The sequence below is a fragment of the Hyla sarda genome, chromosome 8 (assembly GCF_029499605.1).
Source record: "Hyla sarda isolate aHylSar1 chromosome 8, aHylSar1.hap1, whole genome shotgun sequence".
NCBI classification, from domain to species: domain Eukaryota; kingdom Metazoa; phylum Chordata; class Amphibia; order Anura; family Hylidae; genus Hyla; species Hyla sarda.
In genome coordinates, this window is record NC_079196.1 from 170,023,926 (window position 1) to 170,050,114 (window position 26,189).

At 43.9% G+C, this 26,189-nt stretch overlaps 1 protein-coding gene across 4 annotated transcripts in view; it reads right to left on the reverse strand.

The window, feature by feature from the left end:
• The window catches only part of KATNIP (katanin interacting protein), a 235,219-nt gene that overhangs the window by 187,175 nt on the left and 21,855 nt on the right, over positions 1 to 26,189 (reverse strand). For 3 of the 4 annotated variants that reach the window (XR_008847228.1, XM_056536141.1, XM_056536143.1), the window contains exons 5-9: positions 26,110 to 26,186; positions 17,040 to 17,183; positions 15,429 to 15,503; positions 9,175 to 9,385; positions 3,291 to 3,428 (exon numbers count right to left, since the gene is read on the reverse strand). Coding sequence is in view for 3 of the 4 variants with exons in the window: in XM_056536141.1 (XP_056392116.1) it covers positions 3,291 to 3,428; positions 9,175 to 9,385; positions 15,429 to 15,503; positions 17,040 to 17,183; positions 26,110 to 26,186 (645 nt within the window). In the remaining variant the exon portion in view is untranslated. Of the gene's footprint in view, positions 1 to 3,290; positions 3,429 to 9,174; positions 9,386 to 15,428; positions 15,504 to 17,039; positions 17,184 to 25,516; positions 25,584 to 26,109; positions 26,187 to 26,189 lie in introns of all 4 variants that reach the window. The other variant, XM_056536142.1, reaches the window with a different exon arrangement.

Genomic DNA, 26,189 nt, shown 5'->3' on the forward strand with positions numbered 1-26,189 from the left:
CTCCATTTTGGAAACAGTGGCGTACCAGACGTTTTTCATTTTTATTGGGGAGGGGAGGGGGGCTGTGTAGGGGTATGTGTATATGTAGTGTTTTTTACTTTTTATTTTATTTTGTGTTAGTGTAGTGTAGTGTTTTTAGGGTACAGTCACACGGGCGGGGGGTTACAGCGAGTTTGAGCTGCCGCGCAAAATTTGCTGCATCGCAAACTTGCAGCCTGATACTCACTGTAAGCCCCCTGCCCATGTGAATGTATCCTGGGGGGCCTCCAGCTGTTGCAAAACTACAACTCCTAGCATGCACAGTCTATCAGTGCATGCTGGTAGTTATAGTTTAGCAACAGCTGGAGGCACACGGGTTGGGAAACACTGAGTTAGGAAACAGACAATGTTTCCCAATCAGTGTGCCACCAGTTGTTGCAAAACCACAACTCTCAGCATTCTCAAACATGCTGGGAGTAGTAGTTCGGCAACATCTTTACAGCCAGATGTTGCCGAACTACAACTCCCAGCATGCTGGGAGTTGTAGTTTTGCAACATCTGGAGGACTACAGTTTGCAGACCACTAATACAGTGGTTCTCAATCTGTGCCCTTCCAGATGTTGCAAAACTACAACTCCCAGTATGCCAAAACTGTCCAGGCATGCTGGGAGTTGTAGTTCTGCAACATCTGAAGGGCCAGATGTTACAGAACTACAAATCCCAGCATGCCTGGACAGTAAGGGCATGCTGAGGATGTGTAGTTTTGCAACATCTGGAAGGGCACAGTGGTCTCCAAACTGTGGACCTCCAGATGTTGCAAAACTACAACTCCCAGCATGCCCAGACGCCAATGGCTGTCTGGGCATGCTGGGAGTTGTAGTTTACAGGGTCCCAATACAGCAATGCATGTCGCTTTACGGCGACGTGCATTGCTGTAAAGGGCCCGGCCGCGGCTGAAGATCTACTCACCTGTCGCCGCCGCCGCCGTCTTCCTCGCCGGGATCCGGGTCTTCAGGGACGAGGTAAGTACCGGGGCTGGTCCCCAGCACTCCCCCGTCCCCCGCCGCGTCCTCCGGTCTTCCTCCCGTCCTCTCCGGACTTTCAGGGGCCGGGCAGGACGGGAGGAAGTAACCGCCCCCCCCCTCCTGCGATTGGTCGGTTAACTAACCGACAGATCGCAGGGGGATAGGAGGAGGTGGCAGGCTTGCCACCTCGCTCCTATACGTTAGCATGGTCCTGGCTGTCTGTGACAGCCGGGATCATGCGAAATTACCAGGTGGTCGGGTCCCAGAGACCCGATCAGCCCGGTATCGCCGCAGATTGCAAGGGCGATTTCCCTTGCGATTTGCGGCGATCGCCGACATGGGGGGCCTACATGGCCCCCCTCGGCGTTTGCCCTGGATGCCTGCTGAAGGATTTCAGCAGGCATCCAGTTCCGATCTCTGCCCGGCGCGCGGCAGAGACCGGAAAACGCCAGGGCGTACTAGTACGCCCTGGGTCCTTAAGGCCCAGGGTGTGAGGGCGTATCCATACGCCCTGGGTCCTTAAGAGGTTAAAACTGATTCCAGCATTGATCGGGTCATTACTGGAGGATATGAAGATCCTGTCTACAAAAATCTTCTGTGCTTGTCAAGAGATGCAAATAAATGGTACCAGGACAGCTAAGGCTAAGTATATACTGCATCCAGGTCAACAACTTTGGAATATACACTGGATAAGCTCCTTGTGAATACAGAAAACATTGCCGCAGACTCCCACTGATCTGAGGCAGGCCAAACGAGTGTCCAATAGGCTTCAGTCGGCATGGAATGCACTGGCATTTTTTACGGGATAGGAGAGATTAGCAGACTTATACTGAATAAGTTTTCATTTTTTTCTATTGTGGTCAAAGCCTGGTTAATGTCAGTGACATACTATTAAGGTATACATTACAGGTATATTTAGAAAAATACTCCTAGCATGTACTTCCAACATAAAGAGGCGCGCTATGTGAACATAGCAATAGGAGCTTTATACACTGAACACAATTCTAACTATAATAAAGGTGTTTTATAGTCATATACATTTATCCATAGAATAGAACCTAAGTGTCTGATCATGGGACATATGACCACTAGGGATTTGCTTTTCAGCAGGACCCAAAGACCATAGACAGCAATAGACCGAACCTGTCCCATTCAGATGAATTGGAGAACCTTACAGAGGTCATTCTACAGGGATGGAATATGTTGATCTCTGCTGTGAATGGTGGAGGATCCAGAGTTATCTACTGGTGTCACCTTTTCCTGTGCTCATGTGAAGAAAGGCATTACTGGGAAATGATCTATACAGAACAAGAAGTCTCAGCTCAGTTTTAGCCCTAGTGGCCAGAATGTAAACTGCAAGATTTAAGAATTATAAAATATAGATCACAAACCAAAAACATATATAATAAAAAAAATAAAAAATAAATAAATAAATCGCAAAATTATTAAAAATAAGTTAAACATGAAAACCTGATTTAAACAATAGGTTCTTTTATGAAGACACCTCCCCTTTAGGCTCCTAATTTCCTGCTAGTGGCCATGGGGGCAATATACCTCTGCCAAACCCTGCTCAATGAAAGGATTAGGCACAATGAAATCCTGAAATCCTACATGCCTGATCCTTCTCCCCCTCACTTCCCCTGATCCTCGTTGACAGAGATGTGATAAACCCATATGGTCAGACAGCCCTGCTGAAATAGACAGGTTTGTTCATCAAACGCACTATGGAATATACTGTCAAACACTTAAAGGGGTACTCCACTTCTCAGTGTTTGGAACAAACCGTTCCGAACACTGGAGCTGGCAACGGGAGCTTGTGATGTCAAAGCCCCGCCCCCTCATGACATCACACCCCGCCCCTTCAATGCAAGTCTATGGGAGGGGGCGTGCCAGCAGTCACGCCCCCTCCCATAGACTTGCATTGAGGGGTCGGGGTGTGATGTCATGAGGGTGTGTGGCTTAGACGTCACGAGCTCCCGGCGCCAGCTCCAGCGTTCGGAACAGTTTGTTCCAAACGCTGAGCAGCAGAGTACCCCTTTAATGATACTACTTGAGATAACCTGAAAAAAGCTATACAAAATATATTCACCAACTTACAGCCAGAACTCTACTCAGTGTGTTTGTTACCCTTTTTTAATCACAGTCATTTGTATTTGATCACTGATAAAATCTGGTGATATCGGTATGACCAGCAAGGAAAAAAAAAATGGCAAATGTACAAGATATTCTCGTGCATAATAACTATATTAACTTCTACGTGCTAGAAAACAAATCTGTATGCCGTACGTGGTGTGCATTGTTCTACTTCTCTTGGTGAGCTTTTCTGCGGTTTACTTTTCACCATCACAGGCTTCATAGGAATATAAAGGTCAGCATTGTCTCTCCGTTTAGCAGACAAAACGCTCCCATCCTTTTTTTCAACAGCTACAAGAAAAAGAAAAAAAAAAATGTTTAATAAGAAATGAGGAATATTTTTTTTTTTTTAAACACAGCGAGCCATTAATTTTGCATAGTAAAGCCCTATTACTATGGTAAAGTCTACAGTGACAGTAACTGACATGGGCCCAGATTTATCAAACTGTGTGAGAGAAAAAATAGAGAGAGATTTTCCCACAGCAGCCAATCACAGCTCAGCTAACGAGCTGAGGTAAAGTGAAAGCTGAACTGTGATTGGTTGCTGTGGGAAAATCTCTCTATTTTTTCTCCCACACAGTTTGATAAATCTGGGCCATAGTGACTATTTATTTATTTTATTTATATAGCTCCTACAGATTCCGCAGCGCTTACAATTATGGGGTACAAACAAAGACAAGTATCAGACATAAAATTACACAATAACTATTCAAACAAGAGGTGTGGGGATATGTTGAGGATATGTTGAGGATATGTTGGGGCCAATTAGAGACTGTTATAGGCCTGTCTGAAGAGATGTGTTTTTAGGCCATGTTTGAAACTATGGATGTTGTTGTTGAGTCTGAGGGATTGAGGGATTCCAGAGAACCGGTGCAGCACGAGTGAAGTCTTGGAGATGGGAGTGAGAAGTTCGGATTATAGAAGATGTTAGTGTGAGATCATTAGCAGATCGGAGAGAACGTGTAGGATGGTAGATAGAGAGGAGATGCAGGGAGGTGCAGCATTGTGGAGAGCTTTGTGTGTGAGACTGAGGATTTTGTACTGTATTCTGGACTGAATTGGTAACCAGTGTAGTGACTGGCACAGGGAGGAGGAGTCGGTGTAGCGGCTGGAGAGGAAGATGAGTCTGGCTGCGGCATTAAGGATGGACTGGAGAGGAGAGAGTTTGGACTACAGTGTCTACTATAACAAAGATTTGATCTGAACTGGAGGTGTGTGCAGGTTACCATTAAAATAATTTTCTCTATGAAGCTTTTAAAAAGGATATAATTTTTTTTTTCAGAGAATGGAAGAGGTCTGAGATAAAATGAGGGTGCTCTTTAAAGAGGGCTATGCTGGCCTGCATTGGTACCCACATACCGCTCAACAAGAAAAAGGTCAGGAGTTGAAATTTTCAGCTAAATATATAGATGGACATTTATCAACGGGTTTAGTCAGGTTTTCTTTACTATAATTGTCACAAAATTGTCGCAACTGCGACTATGTGTGTTTTCGTGCGACAATTTGCATGAAGAACAAGAAAAGCAAGAAAATTCAAACTTGCTTACGTAGTAAATTTTAGTAAACTTTAGCCGGGTATTTATCAACGGCGACACTCGCAATTGCGCAATTTTTGCAAAAAAAAAGTCGCAACAAGGTTAAAAATTGACTAAATTTACTCCAGCTCAAGCATGGAGCAGAAAAAGCTACTACCAAAGTAAAAAAGGAAAAATTGCTTACGTGAAAGAAAATTATCAACAGGCTGAAAGCAGTTGATAAATAAGTCACACATCAGCAAAAAAAAAGTAAGGAAAAAATTACTAAAAAAAAGAATACATAAGCGAACATTGATAAATGTCCCTCATAGAGATTATAGCGGCTCAGTGCAGCCTTCGAATGAGTTTCTAATATACATACGATCGCTCGGTCTGAGAATAAAGAACAGCACAAAAAAAAAACTGTGTGTCACATGATGAAAACGCTTTATACAAGACATTAGAGGGGTTGTCCGGGACTAAGGATCCCTCAGCATAGGGTGAACTTTATAAGGGTATCTGGGAGGCAATTCATGCCTAAGCCTTTACCATAGGCCAGTGTTTCCCAACCAGGGTGCCTCCAGGTGTTGCAAAACTACAACTCCCAGCATGCCCGGACAGCCTTTGGCTGTCCGGGCATGCTGGGAGTTGTAGTTTTGCAACATCTGGAGGCACCCTGGTTGGGAAAGACTGCCATAGGCACATAGCATGTTCATACACAAATCTATCTTGCAACTTATCCATAATATCACTTTAACCATTTACAGATTGCAGAACGTATTAAAGGGGTATTCCAGGTTAAAAAAACAACTTTTTCTTTTATATCAACTGTCTCCAGAAAGTTAAACAGATTTGTAAATCACTTCTATTAAAAAAATCTTAATCCTTTCAATAATTATCAGCTGCTGAAGTTGAGTTGTTGCTTTCTGTCTGGCAACAGTGCTCTCTGCTGACATCTCTGCTTGTCTCGGGAACAGCACAGAGTAGAAGAGGTTTGCTATGGAGATTTGCTTCTAAACTGGACAGTTCCCGAGACAGGTGTCATCAGAGAGCACTTAGACAGAAAAGAACAACTCAACTTCAGCAGCTCATAAGTACTGAAAGGATTAAGATTTTTTAATAGAAGTAATTTATAGATCTGATTAACTTTCTGGAGCCAGCTGATATATATAAATAAGTTTTTTTTCTGGATAACCCCTTTAAGTTATTAAAACATCTAGATGGTTTCTATGTTTTTAAACATCCTTGGGTTTCCTCCGGGGTCTCTGGTTTTCTCCTATACCCAAAACATATTGATAGGTGAAGTTGGAATTTAGATTGTAAATGCCATCAGACAAGGACTGAGATGAGTAATGACAGTCTGTGTAAAGTGCTGTGCAATATTGAATCTATATAAATAATGGAATTCTTTTTCCTTAGTCTTCAGCTGCAAGTCATTCAATGGCAGAAGAGGGAAGCAGACACATCTAGGCTCCACAATTAGAGATGAGTGAACTTACAGTAAATTCGATTCGTCACGAACTTCTCGGCTCGTCAGTTGATGACTTTTCCTGCGTAAATTAGTTCAGCCTTCAGGTGCTCCGGTGGGCTGGAAAAGGTGGATACAGTCCTAGGAAAGAGTCTCCTAGGACTGTATCCACCTTTTCCAGCCCACTGGAGCACCTGAAAGCTGAACTCATTTATGCAGGAAAAGTCATCAACTGCCGAGCCGAGAAGTTCGTGACGAATCAAATTTACTGTAAGTTCGCTCATCTCTATCCACAATAGAAGGAGGCAGAAAAAAGGTTATTGCCATTCCTGTCTGCCTTTTGTCTAGAAGATTCTATTAATTTGTATGAGTGGGCCAACGTCTCCACGGGTATCTTCGGCAAGCCAATAGAAATGAAAAGAGCGTGTGCCATCTGCTGCACGTGCTCTCTCTGAGAACCAGAGCCCCGTTCTGGAGATCACAGGGGGTCTAAGTGGTCAGACCCCCCTGAGATCAAACACCTATCCCAGTGGTCTTCAACCTGCGGACCTCCAGATGTTGCAAAACTACAACTCCCAGCATGCCCGGACAGCCAACGGCCGAGCGGAGAAGTTTGTGACGAATCGAATTTACTGTAAGTTCGGAATCTGTTGGTGGCTGAACATTGTGTAACCAATTAGAGTTCCAGTTAGGGGTTAAAGGAAAACTGTCATCCCGTTCACCCACACTAAACCCAATATACCAGGTTATAGTGCAGGTGAACAGGAGACCGATGTGGGGGTCTCTGCCTAATATACATACCTTTAGTCCGGCACCCAGTCCCTTTGAAGATCGGCTTCTTTCTGCGCCAAATTGTGCGCTGGAGGGCGGCCTGTTGGCTGGAATATTCATGGTTCCTGGTCACATGAGGGCTCAGTAGGCACAAGTGCTAACGAGACCAGCGACCATGAACATACAAATCCAGCCAGCAGGCCGTCTCCAGAGCGCAATTCAGCGCAGATAGAAGAGGATCCTCAGAGGGACTGGGCGCCAGACAGAAGGTATGTATATTAGTCAGAGACCCCGCATCAGTCTCCTGTTCACCTGCACTATAACCCAGTGTATTGGGTTAAGTGTGGGTGAACAGGAGGACTGTTTTCCTTTAAAAGCATCTTCACGGGTATTCCTTAAAGGGGTACTCCGGTGGAAAACTTTTTTTTTTTTACACTTTTTATTGCTATTGATAGGGGACTATCAATAGCAATCAGTTGATTGCTAATACTGTTCAGTGCTACGCATAGGGCATGTAAAAAGACAAGAAGCGCTCCATAGTGCATTAAAAGGGTAATATAACTAAGCAGATATTATCGGATGCGCTTACCCAATAGGTTGTGCAAAGTCAGGCACAACACTGTAAAAGGTATTCCACAATGCAGCCAGTCCCCCCACCGCAACGGTGTAGCAAATGTAGCAAAAACCTCCAAACTCCACAAGGACTTGAATCGGTGCAGAATGGATGAGGAACAAGAAGATCACTAGGTGATTTATTTGGAACAACGCGTTTCGACGCCAGGACAGGCGTCTTTTTCAAGTTCACAACATCTAATGGTCACATAGACATATTTATACAAGCTTAAAACACAACTCAAGTAACTTACGGCGAGGGAATCCTCCAGACATGTCGGACCGGAAGTTGTCATCAGGGTCATGGCGTGTCAGAGGAAACACAAGATCAGGGTCACGGCGTATCAGAGGAAACACAAGATGAACGGACCGGAATGCATCAAAACAGTAAGTATCAATATATACATTAAAAATCATAAACTTAGAGGTCTACAGTGCATAGAAAAACATAAAACAAGCAATAAAACCCAAATGTATCAATTATGTTACATTTCCGATCGTCTCGTTTAAACTATCAGGATGAAGGATTTTCAGTTTAAATATCCAGTAGGATTCCTTATTGATCAGTTTGCGAAAGCGATCTCTCTGATCTTCAGGGATCTCATCAATAATGATAAGTTTTAGAAGTTCCGGATTATTATTGTGTTTCAATGCAAAATGTCGGGATACACTATGCAGTGGATATCCCTTCCTGATGTTAAAGCGATGTGCGTTCATGCGGGACCGCACCGTCTGAACGGTGCGGCCCACATACTGTAATTGACATGGGCACTCTAATAGGTAAACCGCATAGTTTGTATCGCAGTTATAATTGCGTTTAATCTGAAAAGTTTCATTGGTAATATTAGATTTAAAATTAGAACACTTGTACTGTTTTGATGCATTCCGGTCCGTTCATCTTGTGTTTCCTCTGATACGCCGTGACCCTGATCTTGTGTTTCCTCTGAAGCGCCATGACCCTGATGACAACTTCCGGTCAGACGTGTCTGGAGGATTCACTCGCCGTCAGTTAGTTGTGTTTTAAGCTTGTATAAATATGTCTATGTGACCATTAGATGTTGTGAACTTGAAAAAGACGCCTGTCCTGGCGTCGAAACGCGTTGTTCCAAATAAATCGCCTAGTGATCGTCTTGTTCCTCATCCATTCTGCGCCGATTCAAGTCCTTGTGGAGTTTGGAGGTTTTTGCTACATGCATAGGGCATGGCACTGATCAGTATTATCAGCTACCTTCTGCTCTGGGCTGCTCGATCTCAGACCAGAGTAGAAGAGCTAAGGAGACGGCCAGAGGCAGGTGAGGGGACCTCCGGCCGCCATTACAGATGATTGGATCCCCGCGGCAGCGCTGTGTTTGATCCAATCATCTTTTTTAACATGCACATTGCCACAGATGCTGTGATCTGTATTGATCATGGCATCTGAGGGGTTAATGGGGGATATCCGTACGATCGCGGATGTCGGCCATTACCCCCCCGGCTGCCGGGACCTGCAGTGTATGACACGAACACCGCTCCGATGCTCGCGGTCATATTCAGGACGTAAATGTACGTCCTGGTGCGCTAAGTACCTCCCCACCAGGACATACATTTATGTCCGTGGACGTTAAGGAGTTAAACACTGTGGTAGACCTTTCCTTTCAACAAGACTTCAATCATATGTTCACGGGTTTATTACCAGTTCCATTAAATTCTAGTACAACTACGTCCCCTGGAAGCAGGTGTTTATGTTCAGCACCAAAAGGTCTTGACTTCGTGGAGGTTAAAGCTTTGGGCTCTTCTGGAGTTTCATCTTCAATTTCTTCTTCAATGGAATCAGACTCATCAGCAGAACTGTCCCTGCTGCCATGTTGTAGATGTAAACTCTGCTCCAGACTTTCTCGTAAGGCCTGCAAAGAACAATATACAATAAGTAAGTGGGTGATTTATTTTTACTTTACATCAATATAAATACACAAAATTAATATAAAAATTATTATAGCCTGATAAACGAATTTTTTAACTGATTGTAGTATAAATGTCTTATAAATGTATATATATATATATATATATATATATATATATATATATATATACACACGCCTGAAAAGGTGATGTAATGAGCTGATTTGCATATTCCCCTACCCAGAATGCCTGCAGAGTGCTTAGTGGCCCTTGAAAGCTCCGTCACACCAGGAGTGGTGAACTCTCCCTGAGTTAAATACTCATCCCGTTTAGTTGTTCTAAGACCCCTCATCTAGGCCAAGCCAGATCACCCTGCTCTGTACTGACGAGGGGCAAGTACCCCGAAACAGCTGTCTGCAGATGGGTAATCTTATCTTCTGGAGAGAGAGTTCTGGCTTGGCATTAATCCCAATTAGCTTTTTATATTCCGTAACTGGAGCTAAGCTGATACCAGGGAACATCGCCTGAAAAGGTGATGTAATGTGATGATTTGCATATTCCCCTACCCAGAATGCCTGCGGAGTGCTTAGTGGCCCTTGAAAGCTCCGTCACACCAGGTGAACTCTCCCTGAGTTAAATACTCATCCCGTTTAGATAGATAGAGATATATATCTATCATAAAATGTTGCAGTATCATGTAATACCTTTTTTATTGGACTAACAGCATTTTGTAGAGAAGCTTTCGGGATTCCTCACTTTATCAAGTCCAAAGCAAATCTAAGCTCACAAGTAGAAGACACAGGTTACATCTCACAAATATGCAGGGGTTAAGATGTGAGATGTAATCTGTCTTCTACTTGTGAGCTTAAATTTGCTTTGGACTTATTAAAGGGAGAAATCCCGAAAGCTTCTCTACAAAATGCTGTTAGTCCAATAAAAAAGGTATTACAAGATACTGCAACATTTTATGATTTACATCTGCATCACTGGACTAATACGGCTACTCAAATTTACTAAATATTATATATATATATATATATATATATATATATATATATATATATATATAAATAATCAATCTGACCATTTAGTGACAAGTCCTATGTGATTCATCGTCTCCCCCTACTGGTTATGCTTTATTATTTATTCAAATAAACACAAAATCAAATACTTATTAGCTCTGCACCAAATTGCTGGCCTCTATGTTCCTTCACAGCAGAGAGGCTCTTGGATCCAGCTACGAGATGAAGACAGCCTTTATTAACTCAGCATGTTCTAATAGGGATTTCAAGTGTAGAAAACAATATTTTCCTCGAGGTTCTTCTATGGTAATAGCTGGTTTCGGGGGCTTCCAGCAGTAGGGTATCCCTCAGCATGTCTCTGGGGCATACATTATGTGAATCTGGGCCTTGAATTACACTATAAATATGTATTTTATAGTAATCTTTCAGCAGTTACATTAAGTTGTCAATCCAGATGTACATACTACTCCTAGTATAGAGCCAGCAAATAGAAGGAGCCCTTTACAAACACTATGCAGAGCTGTAGAAAAGAAAAATACAGCATTTTTGCTACATGCACCACTTTTATCTTTGGTTAAAATATGGTTAGTATAAAGTACTAGCACGCTCACCTTGTGGCATTGCACTCTGGGCTTAAAGGGGTACTCTGCCCCTAGACATCTTATCCCCTATCCAAAGGATAGGGAATAAGATGTCTGATCGCGGGGGTCCCGCCGCCCAGAACCCCCGCATTCTCTCCTGCAGCACCTCCTTTCAGCGAGCTTCGTTCTGTGCCTGATGACTGGCGATGCAGGGGCCAGAGGATTGTGATGTCAGGGCCCCGCCCCCTCGTGATGCCACGTCCCCTTTAATGCAAGTCTATGGGAGGGGGCGTGGTGGCTGCCACGCCCCCTCCCATAGACTTGCATTAAGGGGGTGGGGCGTGACGATCCTCAGGCCCCTACATCGTCAGTCATCAGGCACAGAACGAAGCTCGCTCCGTGCACCAGATGACACGAGGTGCTGCAGGAGAGATTGTGGGGGTTCCCAGGGGCTGGACCCCCGCGATCAGACATCTTATCACCTCTCCTTTGGATAGGGGATAAGATGTCTAGGGGCGGAGTACCCCTTTAACAACAAAAAAACCCCTTATGAATTTGCTTGAAGCAACCTCCATCCAACCGTTCTCTGGGGATCTGATACTGTCAATGTCAAGGAGATCCTTAGAAGTGAGGATAGCATCCTCTTTATGCTCCAGCTACTGATTCTGCCAAGGAGCTCCTCTCAACTTACCAACACTAACTGCTCCAGATATGATTTACAAAGTAGAAATAATCTGCTAGTAAAGGTTTAGTTAATTGTATTTCGTTATTTTTTTTTAAACAATGTAGTATATCATAAAGAAGGCGAATAGCAGAAAAACATGTGAAGAACTGTGGAAATCAAAATTTAATGCGACTGATGCCCAAAATCTTATTCAAAGCGCAGCACCAGGGCAAGGTTTAATGCCTGTATGCACATACTCTTACAGCTGAGACACCATGTGAAAACAGCAGCTAACAGGCACTGGCAGTGCAGATGAAGGATCTTCTCTGCTTGTCAGAGGAAGTGAATTGTGCTGCTGTGACAAGTAGAGAAAGCACAGCCAGAATGAATGGATCATATCACTGACAGATCAATGCACAGAGCTGAGCCACAGTGTCCACCTCTAAGTTTATGATTCTGACCTACTTATTACTGACACTTACAAATTAATACATGTTGTGGACTAACCATGTTACCTTTCCTGAATACTTTTAACAGATACCAACGAATACTCCTCAAACTTGTTTGCTGGAGATTATTTTTCCTTAAAGGGTCTTTTTTTTTTATTTGACTATGCTTCAGGGGCTGTAAAGTTAGTGTAGTTCATAATATAGTGTCTATACCCATGTGTGATTGTTTTCTTGCAATTCTTCTGTGATTTTAACCCCAAATTTTTTTTTTCAACAGCATACAAAAATGACTGTTGTATCAGATTTTTCCCAGGTTGCAATGCGGCCGAGACCTGACTTACTAGTCAGCTGATGACAGGGAGCCTGTCTGCTTCAATGGGTAGAGTGATCACATGGTGGGAGAGAGATCAATCTGCAACAGCTGTAGGCACCCTGATTGGAAAACACGTGTCTTTTAAATGGATGCAGCTCAATTATGTTTCAATGGCTGGGGTGGCTGATGTGTGGGAGGGAGGAAAATGGAATTATGGGATTTGTAGGCAAAGAAGGAAACTCAAACAGGAAATACCTGTTCACAAAAAGCTAGCCACAGTATTATGGTGATGTACAACACAGCCATTTAACCCCAAGACAAGCGCAGATCCTTCCTAAGCATGTCCATTACTGTCTGCCAGGTACGTACTAAAATCACCTTATGGTGGATAACCCCTTTAACTCAGTGCTTCCACAAGTTGGCTGTTCTTTGGCTTTGTGTCATTACAAAAACCTCAAGGCTTTACTCTCTATATTGTGGAGGTTTTTATTACACACTTAACCTCTTAAGGACCAAGGACGCATGAGTACGTCCTTGGTCCCACTCCCGTGATATAACGCGGGGTCCCACGGTGACCCGGCATCATATCACGGCGGGCCTGGCATCATAGTGAAGCCGGGACCTGCCGCCAATAGTGCACGGCACTGCTTGCTGTGCCGCGCGCTATTAACCCTTTAGCCGCGCTCAAAGCTGAGCCACGCGGCTAAAAATGAAAGTAAAAAGTGCCGGTTAGCTCAGTGGGCTGTTCGGGATAGCCGTGGCGAAATAGTGGCATCCCGAACAGCTTACAGGACAGCCGGAGGGTCCCTACCTGCCTCCTCGCTGTTCGATCGCCGAATGACTGCTCAGTGCCAGAAATCCAGGCATGAGCAGTCAAGCGGCAGAATCATCGATCACTGGTTTCCTATGAGAAACCAGTGATCAATGTAAAAGATCAGTGTGTGCAGTGTTATAGGTCCCTATGGGACCTATAACACTGCAAAAAAAAAGTGGAAAAAAAAGTGAATAAAGATCATTTAACCCCTCCCCTATTAAAAGTTTGAATCATTCCCCTTTTCCCATAAAAAAAATAAAATAAAACAGTGTAAATAAAAATAAACATATATGGTATCGCCGGGTGCAGAAATGTCCAAATTATAAAAAGATATCGTTAAACCGCACAGTCAATGGCGTACGCGCAAACAAATTCCAAAGTCCAAAATAGAGCATTTTTGGTCACTTTTTATATCATGAAAAAAATGAATAAAAAGCGATCAATAAGTCCTATCAATGCAAAAATGGTACCGTTAAAAACTGAGCCCTCATACCGTTAAAAATGAGCCCTCATACCGCTCCGTACGCGGAAAAATAAAAAAGTTATAGGGGGTCAGAAGATGACAATTTTAAACGTATTAATTTTCATTTATGTTATGATTTTCAGTTATGATTTTATCCAGAAGTACGACAAAATCAAACCTATATAAGTAGGGTATCATTTTAATCGTATGAACCTACAGAATAAAGATAAGGTGTCATTTTACCGAAAAATTTACTACGTAGAAACGGAAGACCCCAAAAGTTACAAAACTGCGGGGTTTTTTTTCAATTTTGTCTCACAATGATTTTTTTTTCCGTTTCACCGTAGATTTTTGGGCAAAATGACTGACGTCATTACAAAGTAGAATTGGTGGCGCAAAAAATAAGCAATCATATGGATTTTTAGGTGCAAAATTGAAAGAGTTATGATTTTTTTTACGATTTTTCACGATCTATGTGGGGTCACCGCTAAATAGATTCAGGTACTTTTGTTTTTCTAGGCACTCCCGATTACTAGCCATTGTTGCCATTATTTTCAGCCCCAATATGCTACTATGGGCCTAAATAGCAAGGGGGTGGTCATCACTGCTTTCCTCCATTAGAACATAGCAGTGGTGACCATTCCTTGGCTATCTACCATATTTTTCGCCCTATAGGACGCACCGGCATATAAGACGCACCCAATTTTAAAGGTGCAAAATCTAGAAAAAAAATATTTTGAACCCAACAGTGATCTTCAACCTGCGGACCTCCAGATGTTGCAAAACTACAACTCCCAGCATGCCCGGACAGCCGTTGGCTGTCCGGGCATGCTGGGAGTTGTAGTTTTGCAACATCTGGAGGTCCGCAGGTTGAAGACCACTGGTATAGGAGGTAGTACTCACCTGTCCCCGCCGCTCCGGACTGTCACCGCTCGTCACCGCTGCCCAGGATGTCGCTCCATCGCTGTGGCCGCGTCCCCGTGGTGTCCCCGACGCTCCGGACGTCTTCTTACCTGGGATCCATGCTCTCAGTCGCCGTCATCACGTCGCTACACACGCCGCTCCTATTGGATGACGGGATGGCGCGAGCGATGACGTGATGACGTCAAAGGAGAGTGCGGCCATGCAGGGGATCCCGGCACGGAGCAGACACCGAGTAGGCAGGTAAGTTCTCTCCCGGTGTCCTGTAAGCTGTTCGGGACGCCGCGATTTCACCGTGGCGGTCCCGAACAGCCCGACTGAGCAGCCGGGTTAGTGTCACTTTAGCTTCAGACGCGGTGGTCAGCTTTGATTGCCACGTCTGAAGGGTTAATACAGGGCATCAACGCGATCGGTGATGTCCTGTATTAGCCGCGGGTCCCGGCCGTTGATGGCCGCAGGGACCACAGCGATAGGTGTGTATTCGCCGTATAAGACGCACCAACTTTTCCCCCCCCGTTTTGGGGAAGAAAAAGTGCGTCTTATACGGCGAAAAATACGGTATGTGTCTAATAACATATTGAGGCTGATACTAAAGATCGGTAATGTGAGGGACTAGAAAATACATAAATAAAGCTACCAAATGAAGTAGCTTCACAGGGATCATGACCGCACAAGTCTTTCCAGATATCACAGGTCCTCCTTAAAGTGTCCAAGTAATTTGAAAAAACACTTTGGATATGTGATAGATAACTTTTCCTAGGACCCGTGAAACATATTTAATTGACAGGTACACCTTAGGAAAAATACACAATGTTATGTACCTTGACATCACAAGCATCCAATAACAGCCTCTTCTTTTTTCCTTCTTTGCCATTTCCACCTAAATCTGTAAAAGTCTACAAAGATCTTAAATTAGACAATGACATAACAAAAAATGTAATTATTATTATAACAGTAATAATAATGATAAGAATAATCATCATGTATGCAATTTTTGTAAATAGTATGTACCCATCTAGTGGGCATTACAGGGGAGAACTTCTGGTCCTAGTGCCACATTTTATCCATACCACATACATTTCAGACTTTCCTGTGGCAGTTTAAAGGAGTACTCCGGAGCGCTGGTACTTAAAAAAAAAAAAAAAAAAAAAAAAAGTTTACCTCATCTGATAGCTCTTTCAAAGACCTTTCCAACGATACCTCATTTGTCAAATTTGGCCCAGCCATTCTCTTGTAATTGCCACCTGTAGCAGTAAGCAGCCATGTCATAAAGACTAAATTTCCCATGACTCCCTGCACCAGCTTCCTGTTAGCTGCTGCTCTCTCCCCCTCCTCTCCCCCCCCCCCCCCCCAGGAAATTATAATAAATTATAATAAAGTTCCTTCCCTCCTTCCATGTGCCCACTAGCGCAGTGTTTCCCAAATAGGGTGCCTCCAGCTGTTGCAAAACTACAACTCCCAGCATGCCCGGACAGCCGAAGGCTGTCCGGGCATGCTGGGAATTGTAATTTAGCAACAGCTGGAGACACCCTGGTTGTGAAACATTGACATAACCCTTGTGCACTACTACAAAAATGTTTCCATCTGCGCCAAATACCTGAGATCATGTACGGTGGTGACGTTCGTGCCACGCCCCTAATAAAGCCGATACATTTTTGGGAATATTACCATATGGATGTGAATATATGCGGAGATAGATTTTTATTTTAGAAATAAATCGACTTTTTAACAGAATTGTGAGAAAAAAAATTAAAAATTATTTTTCCCCAAATACCTGGCGTTCTAAACTTGCTAAAATCTCCTGTAAGCATGGACCAGTCACTGAAAGAGTTAATGTACGGCAGAACTCACCTGTGCCCGGCAGTGGATAGGTCAGAACCCTCAGGTTAACCGTTTCAGTGCTGGATGAAGATGATACGATCCGTCTGTCTGGTCGCAAATAGCGTAGGGCTAACGTAGGCAGCGATTGGAGCCTAGCGTTAGCCCTACGCTATTTGCGTAGTACTGCGCATGCGCAGAATAAATTAACTTTGGCGGAGTAGCCGGCTCCGGGCTGGGAGGCCGGCACAGCCCGCAGTGACTCATGAGAGCGATGAGTCACCGGGCTAAGATGGCGCCGGTGCAGATGAAAGCTTCCGTTAGAAGGAGAAATGCGGGAGAAGACCAGGAAAAGAGCAATATGGATAAGGTAAGTAATTTACAATGTTATATAACTTTGCTTTAGGGTTAGTTTACCATTAAAAAAAACATAGCATCGGAGTACTCCTTTAAGTAGTCATTCCCACTCGTATGGCAAATACAGGCTGGAGTTAATCTGGTACTCTAAGCCTTATAAGGAACTATTCATTTTTTATGACACATTATTATAGAAAATAAAATGTAATGTTAGAATGGTAAAGAAAATCAATAATACACAATCTGTGATAAATTACCTCTCCCCTTTCACAATGCCGTCCAGACTTCACATCCTTTTCATCATTATCTTCACCATCATCTGTCTCAAAATCCTCAGAGTACTTTACATTCGGCCCAATACGCAGCTGTGATCCAGTTTCAGATTTAATGTTGATGGAGCTCTACAAACACAAAATATATATCTTAACCCATGATTGACACAGCCAATTTTAGGTTTACCATTTTGCTTTAGATGGGACTTTATCCTTTTTGTACATTTTTTTCTTTTTTTTGTTTACAGTCACCATACACGATGAAGAACATGGGTGTGGGGTGATTTGAATTCTCATCAGGAATGTTTTTTTTTTTCCTATTTCTTAAAACCTTTTTTTCTTACACTTGTTAAGTCCCCATAGGGGACTTTTATAAGCAACCATTAGATTGCTTATACTGATAAGTTAGATGAGCGCCCTGCAAGTACAGCCTGGCTGAGACAGGCTGTAATAGCAGAATTCAGATGGGAGGCACAGAGGCCTTCAAAAGGTCTCTGGCTGACATATTAGCTGAATACACTAGATACATGTGGCAGCTGTCATTTTGCCTTTTCAATTCCCTGATCACAATTAATAGTGGCATTAAAGGGGTTAAATGGCGTGACCACATATGTTAGTCTTTAACAGTATGTGCCAGTTACTGATAGCAGCCAGCATCAGCTGTCTATAAAGTTTTATAGTACCTGATGGTGCATCGGATGTACACGCTCGGCAGATGTTGCCAAGAACAGACCCATCAAATACAACTATATGGTACAACATCATTCAGATGTGTAGTTGCCTTATTGCCTTTAGTGAATTCTTCCTACACATTTACAAAATACAATTCTTTGTATTGATAAATGTATATAAAGGATTAGTCAACTTCAGAAAATTTCCAAAAGAGCCATAAATTGTACAAAGTAGTCTTATGGATAAATTACACGACCGCTGCTATCTTGCAGCCTATGGATTAAGAGGACGCCTGTCTTCAGTGTCTAAACCATCAAACAGGGGGACTAAGGGGCCTTCAGCTTCAGAGCTGGTATAAAGACTTGGGTGGTTGTATGCATCAAACAGTGTCTCAAAGTTAAAATCTGGAGTCTCAGAGTGACACAGAGAAAGTGACTGCTGTTTTACACACAAATCCCTATGTCAGTGGCGTTGCTAGGGTCGGTGTCACCCGGTGCGGTAGAAAATGGTGTCTTCCCCCCCCCCCCCCAAAAAAAAAAAAACACAACCCCATTAACCACTTAACGACAATAGACATATATTTACATCCTTTGTTGACTCCTGCTACATGAAATGCGTTCAGGAGCTGAGCGCACGTCACACCTGGTGGGTCCCGGTTGCTATCGGCCTGGGATCGGTCTCATCCCAGGCCATCCTCTGGGAGGCACATAAATCGGTAATTAGAGGGCATTGTATTGCCCATGGCTCTCGTTTGAAGCGTGATGCCTTGGCCCGAACCCGGGAGTTGCCACTACGAATCCGTACCCTTGAGGTGGCTCTGCTCTCTGCTCCCTCTCTCTCGACCCTGAGGCGTCTGGTCGCGACCCGTGCCCAATTGGGCGAGATTGCGCTTCGCAAGGTGGAGTGGCAGCCTCTCTATGCTTAACAAAGGTTTTACGAGAAGGGTAATAAGGCCCACTCCATGCTGGCTAGACGTTTGAGAGAATGCCGCGTCTCAGATGCCCTCAGCTCTGAAGGACCCCTCTGGCACTCTTCATTATCATCCTGATGCTATCGCTCGCCTTTTTCGAGACTATTACTCTAAGCTTTCCTCTCTTCCTTGCCAACTACCCTCTGACCCAGGGGAACGTGCTGCCCTTTTGGACTCCTTTCTTTCAGAGTTCCGCCTGCCTTCGCCCACGGCGGCTGATCAAGCTGCCCTAAATGCTCCAATCACGCTTGAGAAACTCACTGAGGTCCTTAAGTCCCTGCCTTCCGGTCGCTCCCCAGGTCCAGATGGCTTTTCCTACCTGTACTACAAAACCTTCTCCTCTCTCCAATTTTTTCATGGGGGGTGAGGGGATCTCGCAGTCTTTTTTGCACTCCTTGCTTACCCTTATTCCCAAGCCGGAAAAGGAGCCCCATGACTGTGCCAGTTACAGGCCCATAGCCCTGCTCAATACCGACTTGAAGCTGTTTTCCAAAATTCTGGCGGCCCGCCTCGGTTGTCTCCTTCCCTCCCTCATTCATAAAGATCAGGTTGGCTTTATTCCTTGCCGCCAGGGGGGATAACACGAGGAGGGTCGTTAATCGGATTGATCTGATTAACCGGCGGTCTGAGCAGGCTGTGGTCCTTAGTCTGGACGCCGAAAAGGCCTTTGATAGGCTGGGCTGACCCTTCCATTTTGCCACCCTTCGGAAGTTTGGGATTACGGGCAATTTTTTCATTGCACTGCAGGGTCTCTACTCCTCCCCTACGGCTTCTCTTAAACTCCCTCACGCTTCTTCTTCTCCCTTTCCTCGCTTCAATGGAACTAGGCAGGGGTGTCCGCTATCTCCACTGCTTTTTGCCTTATGTATTGAACCCTTAGCTGCCATGATTTGTGGGAATGCAGACATCTCTGGTATAGCCCTCCATGATCGAGACTTCAAAAATTTGCCTCTTCGCAGACAATGTCCTTCTCACCCTCTCTTGACCTCTGACTTCCCTACCTAACCTTTACAGGGTTCTCTGTTCTTATGGTATCGTTTCTGGCTATAAAGTTAATCTTTCTAAAACTGAGGTATTGCCTTTGAATCTCCCGTCTCCTCTTTCCGCTCAATTGCTTGCTGCCTACTCTTTTGGCTGGTCGCCTGCCGCCATTACCTACCTTGGTGTACGCCTCACTTCCAGTTACTCTACTCTTTACTCTGCTAATTACTTTCCTCTCTTCCAACACCATTGCTCTCTCATGGATAAGTGGCGGTCCCAATACATCTCCTTTATCGGGCGGTAGCGGTGGTTAAAATGACCATACTTCCAAACTTTTTTGAAACTCTGCCAGTGCGAGTCCCATTGTCTGCTCAGCGAGTGTTCCAATCAGCCATTTTCCGTTTTATCTGGGATTGTAAGAGGCATTGCCTCCCAATGTCGGTTATGTTATAGAGTAGGCATATGGGGGGGTTTGTCGTCCCGGATGTCGCTTAATACTATTGGGCTGCCCATTTGCGCCTCCTAGCTTCTTGGTCCTCTTATCATGCCTATAGCCGTTGGATGGAGCTCGAGAAACTGTGGTTTGCTGATTCACCCGAATACTGGAGCACTACCCCTCCTATAGTCCCACCTGGTCCTTTGTTAGACTGATCTCCTTCTCCAAGTATGTTTGGGGGTATTGCTCCAGGAAATTCCAGCTTTTCTCCTGTGTCTCTCCCTTGCAGTCTTTCCTTTATCATCCTGCCTTTCCTCAGAGCCTCACCTCCAGCATGGTAAGGGAGTGGGGAGGTAGGGGGCTCTTCTGTTGGGCCGACTTAGTTGCACCCCTATCCCGAGCACTGTTGTCATTTGAGGACTTTGTTTTCCGATATGGTCTTCCCTCCTCTGAACGGCTTCATTATCTTCAACTCAGACACTTTATGTCGTCTGTGCTTGGCACTTATGTGGTCTCCCTGCCTACAGCCTTTGAGCGGTTATGCCAATCAGGGCCGCAGATGAAAGGGCTCCTCTCTAACATCTACTCTATTATTACTACCGCCCCTGACGGGCCTGCCCCGTCACATCGTTACATGAGTTGTTGGGAGGAGAATCTTAACGCCCCTATCACACTACCCCAATGGTGGATAATTTGGCAACTGGCCTCTAAGGCTTCCATTTGTACAGCATATAAGGAAACCCAATTTAAAATGTTAATGGCCTGGCATCACACCCCTGCGCTGCTTAACAAACTGAACCCGAATATTCCTCCACAATGCTGGCGTTGTGGGGTGGGGCTGGGCACGGTCTTTTACATATTCTGGTCCTGTCCTATCATTGTTCCATAAACTGGAAATCCTGGGTGCTTGGGTCCCCATGGATCCCGGGTCTATTTATTGCACCTCTCCACTTTTACCCAAACTCCACCAATTTTACCCAAACGGCCATTTAAATTGTTCATGCACATGGTCTTAGCAGCTAAAACCCTCATTGAGAAATGCTGGAAACTGACTCTTCCCCCGTCAGAGACTGATCTGATGGCGAGAATCATGGAAATAAGTTCTCTTGAGTATCTTACTGCCTCTCTCAACAACACTTTACCTCTCTATCTGTATGGGAGCCCTGGGACAGGTTTCTGGATAGGCAACCTCCTTAGCTCTCCCAATTACTCTGAAACTACCTTTTCTTCCCATCTTCCCAAGCCTTGCCCCTTACACCCCCCCCCCCAGTCTGTCAGTACATGCTGGGAGTTGTAGTTTTGAAACAGCTGGAGGCTTGCGCCCCCCCCGCCCCCCTGTGAATGTACAGGGTATATTCACCCGGGCAGGTTTACAGTAAGTTTCCTGCTTCAAGTATGAGCTGCGGCAAATTTTTCACTGCAGCGCAAACTCCTAGTGGGAAACTCACTGCAAACCTCCGCCTGTGTGAATGTGCCCTAAACACACTACACTACCACATAATAAAGGGTAAAAGGCTACATATACACCCCCTTACACTGTCCCCCAATAAAAATGAAAAACGTATTGTACGGCAGTGTTTCCAAAACGAAGCCTCCAGCTGTTGCAAAACAACAACTCCCAGCATTTCCGGACAGCCACTGACTGTCCAGGCATGCTAGAAGTTTAGCAACAGCTGGAGGCACCCTGTTTGGGTATCACTGGCATAGAATACCCCTATGTCCACCCCTATGCAATCCCTAATTTAGTCCTCAAATGCACATGGCGCTCTCTCACTTCAGAGCAATGTCGTATTTCAAGGAAACAGTTTAGGGCCACATATGGGGTATTAACATACTCAGGAGAAATTGCACTAAAAATTTTGGGGGGTGGGGGGGCTTTTTCTGCTTTCACCCCTTGTGAAAAGGAAAAGTTGGGGTCTACCCCAGCCTGTTAGTGTAAAAAAAAAAAAAAATTAAAGGTAAGTAAAAGGAAAAAAATAATAATAATTGTAAAGCAATACCCCATATGTGGATGTAAAATGCTCTGCGAACGCACAATAAGGCTCAGGAGTGAGAGCGCACTATGTACATTTTATGCCTAAATTGGTGATTTGCACAGAGGTGGCTGATTTTACAGCGGTTCTGACATAAATACATACCCACATGTGACCCCATTTTGGAAAATACACCCCTCACGGAATGTATCAAGGGGTATAGTGAGCCTTAACACCCCACAGGTGTTTGACGAATTTTCAATAAAGTTGGATGGGAAAATGAAAAAAAATTATTATTTTTTCACTAAAATGCTGGTGTTACCCAAAATTTTTCATTTAAAAAAGGAAAAATAGGAAAAAAGCCCTCCAAAATTTGTAACCCCATTACTTCTGAGTAAGACCATACCCTATTTGTGGATGTAAAGTGCTCTGCGGGCGAACTACAATGCTCAGAAGAGAAGGAGCGCCATTGGGCTTTTGAAGAGAAAATTTGTCCGGAATTGAAGGCCACGTGTGTTTACAAAGACCCCATAGTGCCAGAACAATGGACCCCCCCCCCACATGTGACACCATTTTTTGAAACTACACTCCTCATTTAATATATTGAGGGGTACAGCGAGCATTTTTCCACCCCACAGGTGTCTGACAGATGTTTGGAACAGTGGTCCGTGAAAATGAAAAATGTAATTTCTCATTTGCTCAGCTCACTGTTCAAAAAATCTGTCAAACACCAGTGGGGTAAATGCTCACTGCACCCCTTATTAAATTCTGTGAGGGGTGTAGTTTCCAAAATGGGGTCACATCAAGTATCGACAACATTTTACCTCTAACATAAAGTAGAAGATGTCAAGAAAAGAAAATCTCAGAATCAGAATGAAAGGTAAAAGCATCCCAGAGTTATTAATGCTTAAAGTGAAAGTGGTCAGATGTGCAAAAAACACTCTGGTCCTACAGTGAAAATTGGCCTGGTCCTTAAAAGGGGTACTCCGGTGAAAACCTTTTTTCTTTTAAATCAACTGGTGGCAGAAAGTTAAACATATTTGTAAATTACTTCTATTAAAAAATCTTAATCCTTCCAGTACTTATTAGCTGCTTAATACTACAGAGGAAATTCCTTTCTTTTTGGAACACTGATGACATCACGAGCACAATGCTCTCTGCTGACATATCTGTCCATTTTAGCAACCATGCATAGCAGATGTATGCTAAGGGCAGCATGGTGGCTCAGTGGTTAGCACTGCTTCCTTGCAGTGCTGGGGACTTGGGTTCAAATCCCACTAAGGACAACAATAAATAAAGTGTTATTATTATTATAATAACGTCAGCAGAGAGAACTGTGCTTGTGATGTCATCAGAGAGCATTCGAAAAAGAAAAGAATTTCCTCTGTAGTATTCAGCAGCTAATAAGTACAGGAAGAATTAAGATTTTTTTAATAGAAGTCATTTACAAATATGTTTAACTTTCTGCCACCAGTTGATTTAAAAGAAAAAAGGTTTTCACCGGAGTACCCCTTTAAGGGGGTTAGCAGGGGTATTCCGGGCAAAAGCATCGAAAGGATAGGGGATAAGATGTCTTATCGCGGGGGGGGGGGGGGAGGGGGCGCTGCTGGGACCCCCTGCGATCTCCCTGCAGCAGCCCGCATTCTATGCGTAGCTGCATCTGCAGTTTCAGAAACCGCCAGGCTTCTATGGGAGGGGGCGTAGCGGCCGCAACGCCCCTCCCATAGATATGAATGGAGGGGGCGTGGCGTGACATCACGTCCCCGTCTCGGTAGCTTGGCAGGGAGATTGTGGGGGGTCCCAACGGCAGGCCCCCCACGATCAGACATCTTATCCCCTATCCTTTCGATAGGGGAGAAGATGTTTTTGCCGGGAATAACCCTTTAAAAAAATATTAATCCTTTCAGTACTTATGAGCTGCTGAAGTTGAGTTGTTCTTTTCTGTCTAAGTGCTCTCTGATGACACGTGTCTCGGGAGCTGTCCAGAGTAGAAGTAAATTCCCATAGCAAACCTAATCTGCTCTGTGCAGTTCCTGAGACAAGCAGAGATGTCAGCATTGTTTCCAGACAGATAAGAACAACTCAACTTCAGCAGCTGATAATTATTGGAAGGGTTAAGATTTTTTAATAGAAGATTTTTACAAATCTGTAACTTCCTGGAGCCAGTTGATCTAAACAAAAGTTTTTTCCTGGAATATCCCTTTAAAGTAAATGGATTTCAGCGCTGGTCCGGCTGGGGTACAGGAGAGGGAGGGGCACACCGGGCGTAAAACGTAAAAAAAGAAGTGTGAATGCAGCCTTAGTTGTGTATCATTTTAACCGTATGGACCTGCAGAATAGAGATAAGGTGTCATTTTTACCGAATAGTGCACTGCATAGAAACGGAAGATCCCAAAATCCCAAAGAAATTGGGATCCACACAGATTATTTTTTTTTGTTTCACCGTAGATTTTGTGGTGAAATGATTGATGTCCTTACAAAGTACAATTGGTGGCACAAAAAACAAGCCCTCATATGGGTCTGTAGGTGCAAAATTGAAAGTGATTTTTAGAAGGGGAGGAGGATAAAACGAAAGTGCAAAAATGAAAAAACCTGTGTCCTTAAGGGGCTAACTCCTTAGGGACACAACAGATTTTGGCATTAAGAACACAATTTCATGTTTGCTTTTTCACTTGTTATTGTAACAACATTTTTTTGTGGGAAAATGGAAAAGAAAACAGCAATTTTGCAACTTTTGGAAGGTTTTGTTTTCACACTGTACAATTTACGGTAAAACTGACATGTTCTCTTTATTCTGTCGGTCAATACGATTAAAATGATCCCCATGTTAACACGCTTTTCTATTTTTGTACGACTTTAAAACATTTTTTTTTTTTTAAACAAGATTAGTATGTTTCAAATCGTTCTATTCTGACCCCTCTAACTCTCTCATTTTTCGTATACAGGGCTGTATGAGGGTCATTTTTTGTGCCGTGATCTGTAGATTTTATTGGTACCACTTTTGCATATATGTGATTTTTTGATCACTTATTTCTTTATGTGACCAAACAGCAGCAATTTTTCTTTTTTTTTATGTTTACACCGTTCACTGTACAGGATACCGTAATTAACATTATATTTTAATAGCTTGGATATGTTTAATATGTTTATTTTATTCATCTTTTTTTACACTTTTTTTGAAAATGGGATTTTTTTTATTTTTTTGAAAAAAAAAATACTTTTTATGTCCCTATAGGGGTTAACAGGGGGGTTAAGAGGTTAACACATTCTCATACAATACACCAGTGGTCTCCAAACTATGGACCTCCTGCTATTGCAAAACTACAACTCCCAGCATGCCTGGAGAGCCAAAGGCTTTCTAGGCATGCTGGGTGTTGTAGTCTGCAACAGCAGGAGGTCCATAGTTTGGAGACCTCTGTAATACACTAACCTCTTGGAGTCTCCTTATATCTATGTCACTCCCTCCATTCAGGGACAGCTGTGAAGGGCATCTGCAGCTGGGAGAAGAGCAGTAGAAGTGATGAAGAGGAGGAGGGCACGGGAACTAATGGCACAGGCAGCCTCCTGGCTTTGATAGCCTTTGACCTCTACAGGCTGCCGTGCTACTTCCGCCCCTCCCCCTCCCTCTCTGGCCTGATACTCTGTACAGGAAGAAGACTGGAGGTGCACATCATAGTACTGTGCACCTCCAGTCCATATTTAGCTTTCTAGTGTCACTCACTGTGCAACTGTCAAGCCCCTGACTGTAGTTGCAGTGTGTGACAGGTATAGGACTGAAGCACCAGAGTCAAGGTGTCACCCGGTGTGGCCCGCCCCCCATAGCAACGCCACTGCCCTATGTGAATTGTCTAGTCACTCTACAGACCAGACCAAAAGTGGCAAATAAACATATAAAAAATTATCTCAAACCACAGTCTGGCCCTGCGTGTGTGTGTATATATGTAAAAATTATACTTGCCCAGTGTTTAAGTGGTTAAACTTGTCTTATGAAAAAATAATACTTTTAATTAATAAAAATTATACCTGTATCCATACTCTCCTTTGAATTTGGCCAGGGGCAGTATGATTCCTTCTCCCAGGAAGAACAGCAAATCCATAATCTA